This window comes from Phragmites australis, chromosome 2, assembly GCF_958298935.1.
Source record: "Phragmites australis chromosome 2, lpPhrAust1.1, whole genome shotgun sequence".
Classification (NCBI taxonomy): Eukaryota; Viridiplantae; Streptophyta; class Magnoliopsida; order Poales; family Poaceae; genus Phragmites; species Phragmites australis.
The window spans coordinates 3,818,223-3,834,723 of NC_084922.1; the positions used below are offsets into that span (position 1 = coordinate 3,818,223).

A 16,501-nucleotide genomic window follows, 5' to 3' on the forward strand; every position below is an offset into this window, starting at 1 on the left:
CCCCATTAAACTTATTAGTTCCTTAATCGTTTATCATCAATTATTCAAAACCCACTTAGAGGGTCTAGATGTAATTTCATCATCTTAGCTAAAATCAAATGGCCGGCTAACACCGTCAGAGCCGGCACGGTTGAATTATATACCCAAAAGATCTCGCCCACTAAACGGGCGAGATCTTTTGAGTGGGCTCGCCCATCGTCGCAGCCACAAAGAACTCACCCGCTCATGGGTGAGATGAAGTTCTTGCTCGTTCAGCGAGCAAGATCAAGTTCTCACCAAGTGAACGAGTGAGACATTGCTTTCTTCGATTATTTAATGCAGTAATCGTCGGGGCCTATAAAGTCTCGCCCGTTCAACAGGCGAGATCTTATTCTTGCCCGATGAACGAGCGACAATAGCCTATACCTAGGGCTGGACAAAAAGCTCAGGCTCACGAGCTAGCTCGAACTCATGGAGGATTCGCTCATCTCAACTTGGCTCGTTGCTCAAACGAGCCGAGCCTGAGCCACCTTGCTGGCTCGTTACTAAATCGAGTCCAGTTAGCTCACGAGCAAACGAGCATGTACATCTTCTAACTTCTAAGTCTCTTGGTCTCTCATCTCCCTCCTCCGTCCGTCTCTAATCTCCCTCCCATGTTCCCACTCCCTACTCCCGAGATGGCGTCGGATAGGGATATCAACAGGGAATTCCTCATCAGGGAATGGTTCCCCATCCCTATCCTCCAAATGAAGGAAAATTTCTCGTCCCTGTCCTCGCTAACAATTAAAGAGTCAGTCACCCACCTAGGTCTCTCCCGCGCTTGCCAGCCCACCTAACTGCTGGGCCACAGCGCCTCGGCCTAGACCACCCCACCAGGCTCCCCTGTGCATGCCCACCTAGGCCAAGACAGCCTACTAGGCCAACTCGCACCGCACCAAGCCATGCTTGGCTCTTGCCTAGGCCGACCGTGCACGTCTAGGCAACCACCGTGCGAGCTGTGATGTTGCCCGTTGGACCGCGAAGGTTACTGTCCGTTGGGCCGAAACGGGTCATCGCGGGGAAATAGGGACGAGGAATGCTTCCCCATACCCGTCCTCGTTAGATTCGATGTAGATATGATTTCTAACATTGGTATCACTGTGGGGAATCGGGGATCGGGTCCCTATTGACATCCCTAGCCGGTTGAGGACGTGGTGGGGAAGAGTAGGGGCGGCATAGTTGTGAGCCTGTGGCCAGCATCATCACCTTGGTGGAGGAGTCCAAGCTCGCACGCGAGGGGGTCTAGGGGCCTGATCACTAGGTCCTCACCATCTGCAAGTCCCTCATCGCCGGCAACGTCACCAATGAAGGTGAGTCCAATCTCTCTTCTAATTCTCTTCCTTATCCACCATCTTGTCGTCGTTGTCGCCGGTGGAGTGTGTCTGGGTGGTTACCGTATTGGATTCAGTTTTGTTAGGTTATCGCCGCTCACGCCGTGAGGCCGCCGTCCATGCTGTGGAGGCCATCTGCCCGCGCCATGAGGTCGCCGCTGCCCGCACCGTGCAGGCCACTTCACTCGTGCGGTGGAGGTCATCGTCACCCGTGCTGTGGAGGTCGTCGCCCGTGCCATGCAGGTCACCGTCACCCGAGCGATTGAGCCGTGTTGACAAGCTCGTGAGCGCTCGCGAGTTGGCTCGAGCCACCAAACGAGCCAAACCTAGCTAGCATTTTAGCTTAGTTTGCAAATCGAGCGGAGCCAATATTTTAACGAGCTTTCATGATTTAACTGGTTTCTAACCCTAACTATACCTACTATTTTGGTTAAACGGACATGTATTTTTAAAAATATTAAAAAAACCAGCTTCCCACGGCTTCTGGCTGGCTCTTACTCCAGACGCAACGTCGCCGCCGCAGACTACCGCTGGCGCGTCCGCCCTCAGTCCACTTCCGCCGCCGAGGTACTGCTCCCCTCTCTATTGAGCTTGTAGAGAGCAGTGGAGTGGAGATCAGTTCGTACGTGGATTGATTCTTCGTTCGTTGGTAAGCAACCCTAGCTTTCCTTGGATGGACCCCCTTGTTCTAAGAGTCTTGTTGCATCAAATCCAAACCTTTCTTTATCTCCGTCCAGTTAGCCGTGGATTTTTTTCGCTGCGTAGTGCCAACCTACTGATCCAATCCATCAATCTACATCTCGAATAGGTTCGTCCTCTTCATCGCGCGAGATCGATTGGTCCAATTTTGTTTTTTGAATTGAAGTCAGCTCAAGGAATCAAAAGAAGGAACGAGGCGTCATGGAGGAAGGGGGCGTGCGGGTGGACCTCGACAAGCTCCCCATCAAGCGCCTCGAGGCCATCGACGAGGCCGGCAACGAGCACTACCCACCGTGAGCCGTCCTGCCCACCTCCTAGAGATTCCGCTCAAATCATCCACGAGCTTACTCGGTTGTCCATTGGTTTGTGGTTGTTGCGGTATTGGTTGTTACAGGGACACCAGCAGCGAGGAGCAGCGTCTCACGGCCATCCGCCGTATCGACTTCTCTTGGGTCATCGAGAAGGACGCCAAGAAGGCCAAGAATGTGGCTGAGGCCGACACCACCCAGCAGGCATGGCCGTGGCAGGGCCTCATGGAGAGCCTGCAGCAGGCACAGCAGGAGCTCACTGTCGTCATCGATCTCATTGGCACGGTCGGTACATGCATATGCGTGCTCAATTCAATTCCTGTAAATGCGATGCAGCCAACTGTCTATAACTATGCTGGAATTATGCTGTAGGTTGAGGCCAATGACGCCGTGGCGGTCGCCTCGACAACGAAACCCAAGTCGCAGCCAAACGAAACACTAGTTGACATGGCGGTCTCCGCTGCAACCAAACTCCAGCGACTTCGGGTACGCTTTGTTCCGTCTCTAGCCCATGTGCTTAAGATAGAGTATTTCAATTGATGGAATGAAGACATGGAGCACTTTGGACTTCACCAAAGAACAAATCCGGATTTAACTGGAACTGTAATAGAGTAGTTGATTGTCGAAGCTCTGCCGTTTATTATTTTGCTTACCTCTGCAATCTTCATTGGTGTCTGTTGGGATCTCTTAGCATTTGTCACGGTACTTCAAACAATCCGCCAAGACGATGGAGCAACAGTTTCAAAAGGAGACTAGGTTCTACAGCTCATTAATCAGGTACATCATGTTGTGGAAATTGCGAAGTCGGAATACCATTACAAATTAAAGTTTTTGACATAAGCGCTGGTGGATCCGCAGATTGCAGCAGAACTGGAAAGTGAAGCGGCAACGGGTTGTTGGGAGTGGCCCAGGAAGTGAGGGCTTCATTTTTGATCTGGCTGATTGTTCTCAGTTAGACACAACAACAGTGCCTCGATTATCACCATCGGCTTTAGTTCCAATTGATCAAGAATCTTCAGGCACTTTGTCTGTACAAATTCAGCAAAAGTCTTTCCGTTCCTTGAGCCTTCAATTTCGTGGAGGCAGTGACAATAATGCTGAAGGTAATGCCAGCAGAAAGAAAGGAGGCACTTTAAGCAGCACTTCTTCTGAAGCGGAAAAGGATACTCTGGAGAATGATGATGTCAATAAGTCTATCAAACATGCACATTCCATCCTCCGCAACATCCAAAAATCAATATTTGAGGAGCAGGTGGGTTAAATGCTTATGAATTATTGCAAAGTCCTCTTCTGACTAACTAGAGCACCATGGAAAGAAAAGAACTGTCGAATAATAGGCACTGTCTTCCCCTCCCTGTTTCTCATTTTTGTATCTATACCATCCCGCTTAATTCAGTGTATATCTCGTGTAGGTATTTGATATGGTGATCAAGGAGACGTTTATCCAATCGCAAGGCATCCATGTTACTGGAATGTGCGAAGATTTTCTCCAATTAGCCATTGGCCATGAGTGTTCGTTGTGTCTTTTGCTTGTGCACTCTGGACAGAATAGTGACTCAGAAACGGCAGGCCTGGAAGAATATATGGATTCAGAGAATGCTGGAAACCTTGTGGTAGCCATTGTCAATGGGAAGCATGAGTCTATTAATAAAGATGTGTCGGGGTTTCCTAACCCCAAAAGTTTGGAAATTTACTTGCTACATATGTTCCATGAGAACATTCTTAGGAAAACCAGGGAGAAATCTCGTAATGTTGTTCGATACCAGATTCCTGCTCAGGCCGCACCTGATAATTGTGGCCTGCTAGGTCATTTCTGCATGACAGTGGCTCATAGGATATTTTCTAATAAAGTACATTTGGAGCTGGAGAGTGTGGTATGACTACTGTATACTAGACAATTTATGCAACATGATTTGAGTGTACTACTGGCATTCTAACTTCCTTTCACTAATGCAGGTTAGTAGGGTTCCTTATCTCCATCTGCGTTCTCTTCCTACATGGCATTCTCGAACTTCTTCCTGGTCTCTCTGCTTGATAGTTCCTCAGCCTATTCTGGCTGCTGGTCGGGTCACGAAGCCTTCAGACAATCACGAGCCTAAATACAGATCCAGGTTGCAGTTTAATACAAAGGTGATCCTGAAAGATGGCCAAATTAGTTTGATGGGTGAAGGTTTTCCAAGCATTGCTGGATCATTGACTGGGAAACCCTCTAACGGAGATTTGATAAATAGTTACAATTGCGACTTGGAAGACCTCCCAATGATGCTTCTGCAGCAGGTAAACTTGCGATGAAACCTTTTGAGTCATTCTTTTTTTTATCGGTAGATTGAAATTATTCTGTAAATAATATTAGTTCCACTGAAATTATCTACTATCGAGGATGAAATTATTCTGTAAATAATATTAGTTCCACTGAAATTATCTACTATCGAGGAGATTGAGGCAACAGTGAGTAACTCATTTTGTGCATGAGATCAAGCATTTGCTTATATATTCATGTTGCAACCAAAGTCCACTATTTTTAATCCTATTTTGAAACTTTCTTTGTCAAGAATAGTTTGACCCATTTTTCTATCCTCAGGTTGCCAGTCAAGTCATCCACTGGCTTCATGAAGAAGCGATGGTTCTCGGGATGAATGTGACTAGAGATTTCCTGTGCCTTTACTTTGATCTCGACCAAGGTGAAACCCTTGGCCTAGTGGCACACGTCGACCCGAATGACGCGTATGGGCTTATTTTGTGGTACCTAACCGTTGATCACCCAATGGAGGAGGGGAAGATGTCAGCAGATAACCCAGAGTTAGAGAAGCGTAGGTTTTTGGGGTACCTGTCCTTGGAAGTGTTGTACTCTACCCTGATGGACCTGATAAACATGTGCAGCACTGGTGTTCACCAATAGACTGCACCAGGTCCTTGTAGTATATAACTTGTTGCTTGGGGCGATCAGATTGCACCCCCTGTTCTCCTTGGGTGGATGGATTTATGTGTTCGTGTTGTCTCCGAGAGCATGTCCAGGCATTTTGCCCACCTGCGGCGTTTGTTGACTGATAATGTGCTGCTATCCCTTTTTGCTATCAGTCAATTGGAAAATTATAGGTGAAAGAAAGGAGCTGTTGGCGATGTGTTTTTTCTTGTTTTCCTACAAATGATGATTCTATGTTCCAAATACATACTTCTGTTCAGCCATACTTCAGTTAGAGCTGCATCTTTCTTAGGCTAATGCTGTACGGTCAACACAATTCAACTTTGAAAAAAAGAGAAGTTCACGAAATTAGGGTATGCAGTTTATCCCGTAGGGTTGGGTCCTATGGGTTTTTAGACTTGGTGGGCTTGGGTGGGAAAATGGTTTTGCGGGGCCATCGGGTTGGGCAATTGACTCGAATCGGGTTCGAGACTGGGGCTGTGTCACGGGATTTGAAATAGGGCCGTTCGGTTGCACACCGTTGCTGCGCCTCGGTTGCTAAATGTCGTCATGCCCTAACTGCATGTAGCATGCAGTTGCCACCATCGAGTCTCGGGTCCCCGGCTAGGTCTTAGGTCCTCGCACTGGGCTGAGGATGATTTTGCACCGGATAAGCATTTCAGGTCGGATCGGGTTTATGGTCTTGGGTTTTGGATTGGGTGCGTTCTCGCTCTACCTGACCTCAATCCGACCCGTTGCGAGTGGGGTTGAGAGAATTAAGAAAATATCAAATAAAAAGTAGAACAAAACTCAGAGACCACTTTTTAAGAAAAACATAACAGATGTGTCAAATTGCAGGGATGTTACATAAAGGGGATTTTTTTTTAATGTAAACTAGCAAATAGGTGTAACAGTGAATGTCTTCTATCTGATCTCCATTTAAAGGTTTTGTTTGATCTTACCATTTTATCAGTAGAGAGATTATTTTGTGACTGCATGATAGTTTATTTACAAATCAATCCCTTTATTACTGGGATAGTGGAATCAACCATTTTTTTCAGATAGTAATTAGAGCGATAATATTTATTATTTACATGTTACACCCATTTTATTATTTGTACCAAATATTTTCCCAACATAACGAACGTGAAAGATTGCAACTTTTTCCTACCATATTGTTTTATAAAAAATCCCGTACAAAGCGACCGCGCACGTCCCATCCCACTCCTCCGTGTCCATCGCTTTCCCTTTTCTTAGCAGTTTCTCCCCACCTCCCCCCACAAAACCCAAGCGAAACCCCTCCTCCCTCTCCCCCTCCGTCTCCATCCATCTCCTCTCGCCGCGCCGCTTCCCCCATGTCCTCCTCCTCCACCTCCGCGCCCAAACCCTAGCGTTGAACACCTCGTCGATGGCGGGGGCCGCGACCTCGCGCGACGTGGAGGAGGTCATCCAGAAGCTCCACTCCGATCGGGTCAGAACCCGCGATGTGAGTACCCCTCCTCGAAAAAAAATTGTGTTCCATCTTGCTTCCCTCCCTTCCTCCCGCCGACCCCTTCCTTCGTCTCCCACAGGAAGGGGTGAAGCTGCTCGGAACATGGCTGCAGGGTGGCCGCGCTGCCTCCTTCTGCCGTCTTCTCGGCCGCAACACCGTCCGGCTAAAGTCCGGTCACCTCACCGGCGGTCAGTCGCACATTTCGCTTTACTAGCTCTCTCGCATCATTGCTTGTTTTTGACGAACTGTTTGTTTGCAGCGGCGACGTGGCCGCTTCTCATCCTGGCGCTCATCAACTGCGTCAAGGAGGACATCTCGGGTAAGAAGCGTGGCGCCCCCAAGAGCGCCGCGGCCAGGATGCTGCGCGTCGCTCTCCATTGCGCCGAGGATGCGACGCTATCAGGTTTGCTCCGATTTGAAGTTTTCTAGTCTTGTCCAATGCTGTACTGTGCTGGGATAAACTGAACTTCAACAGCATAGCTTGCGATGAGAATTGAGATGGCTGTATGTCGTTGAGTAGAGATGAGGTGAGGGTGTTATATGTGTTCGCTTGTGATTTTTATCTCCCTCCACTGTCACTTCAGATCAAAACCATTTCTTGATCATGCTAGAGTGTGTCAGATGTTTCCTGATCATGCTATGGTTTTACACAGCAAAAATCGCATGTGTGATTTTTGTTCTGTCCATTTCATGCATTAATTAGGTCAGAAAATGTATCAGAATTGGGCAGGTAACCGAAAATGTTGCCTGTAATTTTCACAAAGAGCATGCAATATTCTTTGGACCAGCAGTTAGACATTAAACACTCTGCATTTCCCTGCTTATGTCGTATGCTCAGTGTATGTTGTAACATAACTCATTTTGCGTTCTTATTACTGATAGTTTTGGTAATAGCATGTAACGTAACATATTCTCAATTGTATCTTATAACGTAACACCCTGCATTCAAATAGCATGTAACTTAAAAAAACTATTTTATCATCTAACACTAGAGTTGTCTTTTTAGGCAAATGGAAAGTGATTTTGACCGTATCCAATTAGAATAGTATTGAATGGAGGTGGCTTGTGCATAGCTTGGTCTTAGAATGATGGTAATTTTCATAAACTTTGGCATTTGTTATTGCTCATGCATTTATGTTGGGTTTGTGGGTTTCTGCATCCTGGTAAATTCTTGTTCTAGTAATATGTTTTTTTCACTTGCTAGCATTATTTTTCTTGGTTATCCAGATGCCTTATGTGCACACAATCAATTTTTCAATTGCTTTGAAGTGAAATATATGCTGCATACCATTACAAAAGGTTACCTGTCTTTGCAGGGCATTCGTTACTGTTGATCTCAGTTGCTAGGCAACTTTTTAGTCATATCTGGGAGGTTGTAAAAGATGGCTCCAGCTTTCAGTTAGAGTACGGCATAATTCTTAGGCAGCTTTTGACCATTAAGGAGTACCGGTATCAGATGAAACCTCGGACATATAGCAGTGAGTTTTACTATCAAAGGTGCTATATGCTCATATCATGACACCCATTTATTTCATTCTTTTTCCGTATGCTCCTCAGGTTTTGTTGTTCTCTACATGAAGAAGGTCGCACTTGGCTTTGATGCAAAATTCAGCAATCAGGAGAGCTCCAAGGATGAATCCTTCCGCTGTACATCGACACTTCATATTCTACTTGAAAACCCACCGGGTGATTACCCTGATATCATGAGGGAGGATATTCTTAATGGATTTAGTGCAATCTTCTCACGCATTAGGCAAGCAGTCTGTGCTCAAGTTCCTTTTGTCTCTTCTGTTAAATCCCTTGACATCCTAAGAAGATGGCATGGTTGTTCGGTAGCATTGTCTCCTTACTTTTCTCTGTTGTGATTTACCACCTCTTGTGCAAAGTAGATGTTTTCTTAGAATGTATGCGATCCATATATTAAAACATTGTCCACTATTCTACATCAAATTATCTGGATTTGTCACATGAGAATGATAACAGATCCATCATTAAAAAAACTTATTTATGACTATAATTTGTCAGTTTCTGTTAACATATATCTTGAAAAAATGAATGGTCAAAGGTGTGCATTGGAGACCGTGTTTTTGTCCTAAACTGCAAGTAATTAGACAGGAGGTAGTAAATAAATTTATCCTGTGAAATCAGGGAGGAAGGAAAGCTGACCCGCAAACTTATGGAATGCATCAACACGTTTTTACTGAAGGATGGGCCAAACCTGGGATACAAATCTGTGGAGCTCCACAACACAGTCCAAGAGTTTATATTCCGTTCTTGGCTGACGACTCATGATGAGGCCTTGAAGGTTCTTGTGAACTGACTTATACTATTGCAGCTTTGCTACTTTTGACAAAAAACTTTGTTACAACCTTTTCTGTTTCATTCATTTTGAAGTCATTTCTGCTTCCAGAGTTTGTTTATCACATATGCAAAAGTTCAGCTGAAGCTTGCCAGGGCTATTCCAGAGGTTTTGGAAAAACTTCTTGACATCATCATTAAGGAATTAGACCAAAATGTTAACACTGGAGCAGGTTTTTTATGGTAATGCAACTTCTATTATTGATAGCGTTTTATGATTTTGAGTTCTTCATTGATTGAATTCAATAAATATAGGTGTGAGGCACCTCGAGATGAGAAAGCCGGGTCCTTGAGATGCTTCCAGGAGGAATGGATGGATCTTTCTGCTACTGTTTTCTATCTGGTATTGGATCTGCCACCCACCCACCTGCACATATACACAGACGTGCCCTACCACCACCACCACCCAAGTGCTCACAAACTACATATGCGGTTCTTTTATTAAAACAATATTTTGTCTTTGCTCAGTTTCAACTGACACTGTTACAAACATTTAGGCCTACAAATGCACACCTAAGACACCAAACAGGGAGAAAAGGTTGAAGACGGAGCACATTACAAACCTCATCATGGATGGCCTTTTGAAAGGATCTCTGTTTTGGTAAGTTAATTATGCATCATCTATATCCTTCAAATGAAAAGCATTGTTCATCTGGTTATGTTATGGATAGAATGTTTGGGATCAAGTATCAGAGGAAAAGAAATAAGAAGAAAGTCTCGGATCTGCCTGGATCAGCAACCAAATTGGTTTCAGCTGAATCTATGGCTGGCTGAGATATGCATATTACTATTACTGGTATAGTTGGATTAGTATCTCTGTTGAACTAACTACTAAGTGAGGTTTGCGTGGTGACTGTAGCTTCTTCTGATAAGGAGAACTACAATTTTCTCACATATATCTGTGGGTTAAACCATAAAGTATTTGTTATTCCCATCAGAAAACATCATTTGATGTGACCACATACATATCATGCCAGTCTCCCTTACCTGAACAGAAAGTTTTCCATCTTGTGCAAAGTCTCTCTATGTTCACGTGTACCACCAAAATTCCCCTAACCTGATTCTTGGACGCTGTTATTTCTAATGTGTTAGAAGTTTGGTATTTTGCGGTGTCTTTTGTTGTTTGATTCTCATCCTAGCATCAAGGCGCCCCTAGAGACCAAGGCATCCCCTTTGCCTTAGACAGAGAGGGTGGCGGAGGAAGGGGGGTGGCAGTGTGGAGACAGGGGCTGCTGCTGGAGCTTTGCGGGCTGCTGTTTCTTGCCGTAAGGAGAGGTGGAGTTTTGAAAACCATATTATTGCCAAAAGTGTGGTATTTTTGGAGTTTTGGAAACTCCACCTAGGACCTCTTTTTTCTAAACAGGTATTGTGTGGCTCTGGTTTCTAACAAAAAAGACTGTAGTTTCTCGATACTAAGGTTTTTGGAAACAACATCCAAACATGCCCTGATACATCCAAAATCCTACTCTTCAAAGTCGTCGTAGAGTGGAGTCTTGGTAACCTGTCAAATCAAGTCGAAGAAGTGCAAAACGAAGCACATAAGTAGAGTCGTGGCGATGACAACAAAAGAATGTCCTTGGTTAAAAAATCGCAACAGAAGCAACAAAGAGTAGCAAGACGACAAAGAAGTCGCCACTAAAGCTATGGAAAGACCAAGACGACAAAAGAAAGCCTTAGATCAAGACAAGTACCAAGAGATGACAAACGAAGTTGTCACTAAAGCTACGGAAAAGAAAGACCTAGATAGCACAGTTGCTCTGATACCATTCTATGGATAATGCATGTATTGAATAATAGCCCCATGGGGCAATATATAGAATAAGGACTCAACACCCTTAACAGGAGGGAGGGATGGGGTTGCTCGATCTTCCTCGAGTCTATATATCACCTTAATAACTATGCTTGTGTGGCCCTTACAATTGATAACCTTGCTGCTACGTTGGAATGTTATTAGCTTATGTATATATATTTCCACAGGAGTGGTTCTATTTGTTTTCTGATTCACAAGTATGGATATCGAGTGGACAAATCTTTGTTGATTAGTTGGTTTAAAGCAAGTTGCAAAGCTTTGCGAAGGTAATTGTACTGTTAACGTTTATTTAATGTACTTATTTGTCATAGCGGCTAAGTTTAATAGAATAGCAGATTCTGCTTTAGTTCTTGCTTTCGTATGCCTGCTTGTCAGTAAGTACTTCTGCTGTTACGATTTTGAGGTTTTCAGACATAGTGCAGATATGCAAGACATATAGCATTTGGAGTTTGTCCCTTATGTACATGCAATAAATGGTTCTAGTTCAGCTTCTGTGATACACAATTACTTGTTGGTCTAAAATGCTGGGTGAACAAGGTGGGCTGGGGCTTTATGTCCAAGGATATCACACGGCTGATATCAGCATTACAATGTCATATGGAAAATTATGTGAACACACAAGAGAGTTTTATATGAATTCCAATATGCATGATTTTTCTTTGCTATTAAAGCTGGAGACAGAACCTATGCCTGCAATGTTTCTCCTCCTGCTCAACACACAGATAAAACATGCACAGCTGAACTACGGCCAACATATTTTGAAGTTGAGCAACAATTTAACATAGATGATAGTTGATTTCTTCATAATTCAATTTTTTATGTGCTTTTTAGTAATTACTAGGTCACTAGTAGTTGCTCATGTTCTCTAGTTTATTTCTTGATAGAATGTTTGTGTTCTCTTTCTTCATGGGGAAATGTTTTCTGTGATTTTGTTTGTAGTGTTCTGTTGCTGCAATATATGATTCATTGAATGCTGTTATGTTCATACAGTGTCTTGAGCAATGCCAATGCCATACGGTTTCAGGATTCACTACTTTGGCTTGTCAGGTTAGTTTTGATTGTACTGATATTTATGGCTTACAACATCTGGAGTTGCTGTATGTTGTTCAACGAACAATATTATAGTATATTACTGTTTAGTTGGAATTTAAATAAGGACAAAGTAAAATGACATGTAGATAATCATCAGCCACTAACGCAATCTTTTCTTCCTTTTGCGTCTTAATAGAAGCTTCCTAACTTGTCATTGATCTTAACAGGGCACTCAAGGAGTTCTCCACGGTGCTCATGTTGAATGCTAAGGAGGAAGCACAATCTTGTTTAACAAAAGGCGAGGTTAATTTTTCAAATCCAATTTTTCTCTTGCAATTGCTGTTTGAACCTCAGTTATTCTTGGTGCTTAACTTTATTTCCCTGAAGTAACTGTTAACTAATTAGCTTGACGCTAAAGAAGATCCACATCTATCTCACGCCCTTCATTTTCCATCTTGTAAATTTCCAAAAAATTGAGAACATAAACAAAGGTGGAATAGTCGAGGAATACTTGTTGAGGGACAACAAGACTGCATGTAACTATATGAGACTGGGCGCGGAATTTGCCCCTTAGGAATTTTTTTTCTAGATTTATGAAAAAAACTTGTCTAAATATTTGCCTTGAAAGGATAAATGGTCACAAACTACAGTAGAGGTGCTACTTGTTGAAGTATATGTATGATGCCAATACCATATTTAGTCGCACACACCAACCAGTTCACGAAAAGCCTAAGCTGATGAGGAAAAGAGGTCAATTCACTTATACTTCAACACTACTAGCCATCTTTGTATCCCCTTGACTTTGATTTTAGGTCTAGCTGAAAGAGGGTTTTTGATTACTTTCCACCACACCATCTAATTATGGAGATTTTTAGGACAGCAATCTATCATCCTCAGGGTTACTTTGTGGGTGCTGTGCTGTGCTGTGCTGCACTACAGAATCTTGTTATTATGTTTTTTTAAATAATTCTAGAAATAATTTTGTTGTTAAGGCATAAAAAATACTATAAACTGATTGTTATAGCCAAAAGTAGTAAAAAATTATGTGCTTTAAAAAGTCACCGCAAGGCCAAATGGAGCCTCAACCTTGCTGCAAATCTGTCATATTCAAAATTTCTCATGTTGGATGTCCAAGAAACCGATGATAGTTATGTGCGGTGATATCTATCTCTAGCATGTGAATTAACTGCAGTCCTATATCTACGTTGAGCATGACATTTTTTTCCTTGTATGATTTTGAGTTCTAATTCCAGTGAACATGCAGCCCTTTAATTTGCATATACATGATACCGTAATGGGGGGACAGCCGTTTCATATACATGATACTATAATGGGGGGACAGCCGTTTATATTGTATATATAAGATGCCGTAAATACTACTGTTTTCCATCCGGTTCATTTTAATTTTTGGACACCCAATGACATACCTCCTCAGAGCTAGCAATTTTTTTCATTCTTCTTTGACTGTTGTATATATTTTTTGCTTATAGTTATCAACTTGTCGAACGATGGCATCGCTTTATTTTTGGGATGTTTCAAGGCCTTTCCCTACCAAGTCTTGCCATTTTAAAAAAATACAAAGTGAACTTACAATGTTGATTTTTTATCTTATAAATGTGACACAATAAGTTACCTGTTTACTTGCAGATGTCAGTCGTTGAAGGTTGTTGGCAAGATGTATGGAATTCCCTTATTCATGCGCTTCCATTGTTTAGCACCACTGCTTTAGTTGTGAGCACCAGTCAATTACTCTATGTGACCGTTTTCTTATATTATTGTATTACTTCTCCTATTCTTTGTAACATTACCTAGTCTGACATAAGGGTCTCCAACTATCCATCGGTTGTGCGGTGTTTCTTGAACAAACATTTAGCATTGGTAAATTGATTTATTAATTAAAGAATAGAGTAACCCAACTCTTTAGACTTTGATGTTGATGTGGTGGGTTGATTGGATCGAGGGGTGCCTGTAACAGATGTTATTGTGTTCTTCTCCATCTTCCCATTTCCTTTTTTCCCCATTTTTCAGGATTTGAACAATTGAACATTTCAAATGCAGTAATGTATTTGCCAGTCTTCATACTTGATGGGTTATGTACGCTGACACCGTCTCCAACGTAGTGAAATTTACCGTAATTACTAGAATGCAATCGAATTTCACTGGTACCGCAGTTGAATAAATATCAGGGTATTCAGAACCTTACTGTGAAAATTTGGTAACAATGATATTACTTGAAGCTGTATCTGGAGCTGTGATCTGAACCTGATATACCCATGGTCCATTACATTACATTAGGAAGGCCTTTCAGGATTGAAATCGGTAGCTTTTGTAATTGTCAATATATTTTCTTATGAGCTCGTTTGCTGTGAAAAGTTGGATGACTATAATTTTGAGTGCGTAATGGCTCTCCCACAGCATTGTTTTGGAGTTGTTGTTTGCCTGTTTATATTAGTTATAGGCTTATAGCAGTAGAACTCTGCATACAGAACTCTTTTTTTGGTACAAAAGCAGTCTTTTTCTTTTTTTCCCCTGGGGGGGGGGGGTATTTCTCTCCCATATAACAAATATAATTTGTAACTCATTACTGTATGCACTGTACACTTTTGTAGGCTGATTCAGCTTTGAGTTTGTTGGGTGGAATGATCGTTCGGGTGAGCTTCTCATCCTCAATTACCATTCAACATAAGTTCTAACTTCTAACGAATCCTGTGAATAACTTCTAGCCAGCACTAGGTGTTTCTAATATTATGTTCTTTTTTTTTGCTTTACTTCTTCCAGGACCAAGTTCATACATCATTTCTGTCAGAAGATACATGGAACTTACAGATATTTAAACAATTGCCATCACCGTATGCCTTCTTTTTTTCGTAATTATTGATTAATTTAAATCTTTCCTCTGTTGCTGCTTTAACAATATTTTAGCTACTACTTTTCTTAGTTCATACTTCCATTTTTCTCTTGTCATTGATTGGATTTGATTTTTTTAATGAAAACGTTAGGAGGGAGATCACTTCCATTAAATGAAAAATAAATAGCAGAGCTAGAGAAATCAACCTAAAAATATATTTTCGTACTTGTAGGAAGATCACTTGTATTTGTACATTTATCCATAGTTAAAAAAGTTCATATGTAGTAGTACAATAGAAGTTGTATATGCAGCTGCCACTAGATTTTTTCCTAAAAACGTATCAAGTATATCAGCTGTTTAGGACGCCTCGATGCATTGGAGCATATTTTATTCTGTGGGTATCTGAGAAGAACTTTCATCTCATACACCTGAAAGTGAAAGTTGAAATTTATCTCATTGCAATTACAGATCTAATGAAGGTTAATGCTTTGAACCTACATTAAAACTGCAAACTTTTTGTGATCAATGTTTGCTTGCTCCAAGAATAAAATGCAGTGTCTGCAATCGTGAAAGAAATAACTCGTGCAGCATTGATTCCTTGAAATTGTTTCTTGAACTCATCTTCATTGTGGCATAGTAGCTCTTTTGATATATCTTTTTTGCTTTTAAATTTCTCTGTCATATTTTTGGTGTCTTTGCCTGGTCTTTCCTTCAATATCCTTTACTTGAGTAGATGTTTTAGCCTATAGTCATTTGTAGCTATCTTGCTAATTGTGAGTTAAGTTCTTAATATTTCATTTTTGTTACTGTCAAAGTTTTACTTACAGTCTTTTTTTATCCTTATCCTTTGCTTTAGGTCTGCTTTATATTTCATTGCTTGTTACTTCTCAAGGATAGGATTTCAGGTATTTTTGCTGTCTCGTATTACATATTTTACTCCTTGGGCCTCTGGTGGGATGGTAAAAATTAGGCTAGTAGTTGCAACTTTTTTCTTGTTTGAAAGTTGAAAGTATAAGGATTCCTAAATCCCACTCCCATAATTAGGGTAAAGCCAACAGGACTGGACAGAAAAGAGAACATTTTGAGACCATTTTCCGGAAATGTTTTTAATAGATTTGTTTCCTTAGTGGAATCTGCCATTCTCGAATGATAGTTTGGTCGTTTATATTTTCGTTTATGTATGATTTGGAAATCACACATAGTATATTGCTGGTTATTCTGAAAACTATAATGTAAACTTTGTTACGTGAATAGTTCCAAAACAATTCACTTTTGTAAGCTGGCCAGATTGTTATCATTTAACAATATTGTGTATGATCAAACTTGAAAAGAGAGAGAGAGAGAGAGCAAAACTTCTACTCTTGAGTTTTGTACACTTTCCATGCTTGCCACACTAAACTCTTGAAATGATTATTGCAAATCACTGCATAATAGGACTAAAACGATCTGAAAAAAGAAGCCAAAACAGCTTAATGGTTCGTTATACTATGATCACATCACCCTCCCAACTTTTTTTGAAGCTTCAACACTGGAGTACAAGCTGTAGTATCTAAAAGCACATCCAAACACACACCGCACCCTACACACGCACACCTACACACCCTGAGATGCACGCTAGACCTACAACCTACACACACACCACATGTCCACAAGGAGGTCAACGAAGTCACATAGGCTTCGCAGGCGGTGGGCACATTGCAATC

General features: G+C 42.0%; 2 protein-coding genes across 10 annotated transcripts in view; both read left to right on the forward strand.

The window, feature by feature from the left end:
* The first annotated feature begins 1,791 nt into the window (after positions 1-1,791).
* On the forward strand, positions 1,792-5,480 carry LOC133895096 (mediator of RNA polymerase II transcription subunit 17-like). 5 transcript variants are annotated; one of them, XM_062335301.1, is made up of 9 exons: positions 1,792-1,916; positions 2,158-2,341; positions 2,443-2,641; positions 2,729-2,842; positions 3,048-3,133; positions 3,215-3,608; positions 3,769-4,230; positions 4,313-4,633; positions 4,938-5,480. In XM_062335301.1, exons 2-9 carry the CDS (start codon positions 2,250-2,252, stop codon positions 5,253-5,255), a joined length of 1,986 nt encoding a protein of 661 aa, XP_062191285.1. In that variant the 5' UTR covers positions 1,792-1,916; positions 2,158-2,249; the 3' UTR covers positions 5,256-5,480. The 5 variants fall into 5 exon arrangements, with proteins under 5 accessions (XP_062191285.1, XP_062191280.1, XP_062191277.1 ...); XM_062335296.1 differs by having other exon boundaries at positions 1,810-1,998; positions 2,087-2,341; XM_062335293.1 differs by having other exon boundaries at positions 1,810-1,998.
* Positions 5,481-6,536: 1,056 nt separating this feature from the next.
* Positions 6,537-16,501, forward strand: part of LOC133895128 (serine/threonine-protein kinase ATM) — a 69,608-nt gene continuing 59,643 nt past the window's right edge. For 2 of the 5 annotated variants that reach the window (XM_062335317.1, XM_062335324.1), the window contains exons 1-16: positions 6,539-6,744; positions 6,830-6,938; positions 7,010-7,153; positions 8,067-8,228; positions 8,308-8,503; positions 8,899-9,055; positions 9,161-9,291; positions 9,364-9,451; positions 9,606-9,709; positions 11,086-11,184; positions 11,909-11,965; positions 12,178-12,253; positions 13,598-13,681; positions 14,560-14,601; positions 14,729-14,799; positions 15,655-15,703. In XM_062335317.1, coding sequence (XP_062191301.1) covers positions 6,667-6,744; positions 6,830-6,938; positions 7,010-7,153; positions 8,067-8,228; positions 8,308-8,503; positions 8,899-9,055; positions 9,161-9,291; positions 9,364-9,451; positions 9,606-9,709; positions 11,086-11,184; positions 11,909-11,965; positions 12,178-12,253; positions 13,598-13,681; positions 14,560-14,601; positions 14,729-14,799; positions 15,655-15,703 — 1,647 coding nt within the window. In that variant the 5' untranslated portion in view covers positions 6,539-6,666. Of the gene's footprint in view, positions 6,745-6,829; positions 6,939-7,009; positions 7,154-8,066; positions 8,229-8,307; positions 8,504-8,898; positions 9,056-9,160; positions 9,292-9,363; positions 9,452-9,605; positions 9,710-11,085; positions 11,185-11,906; positions 11,966-12,177; positions 12,254-13,597; positions 13,682-14,559; positions 14,602-14,728; positions 14,800-15,654; positions 15,704-16,501 lie in introns of those variants that run through there. The other 3 variants (XM_062335329.1, XM_062335320.1, XM_062335333.1) reach the window with 3 other exon arrangements.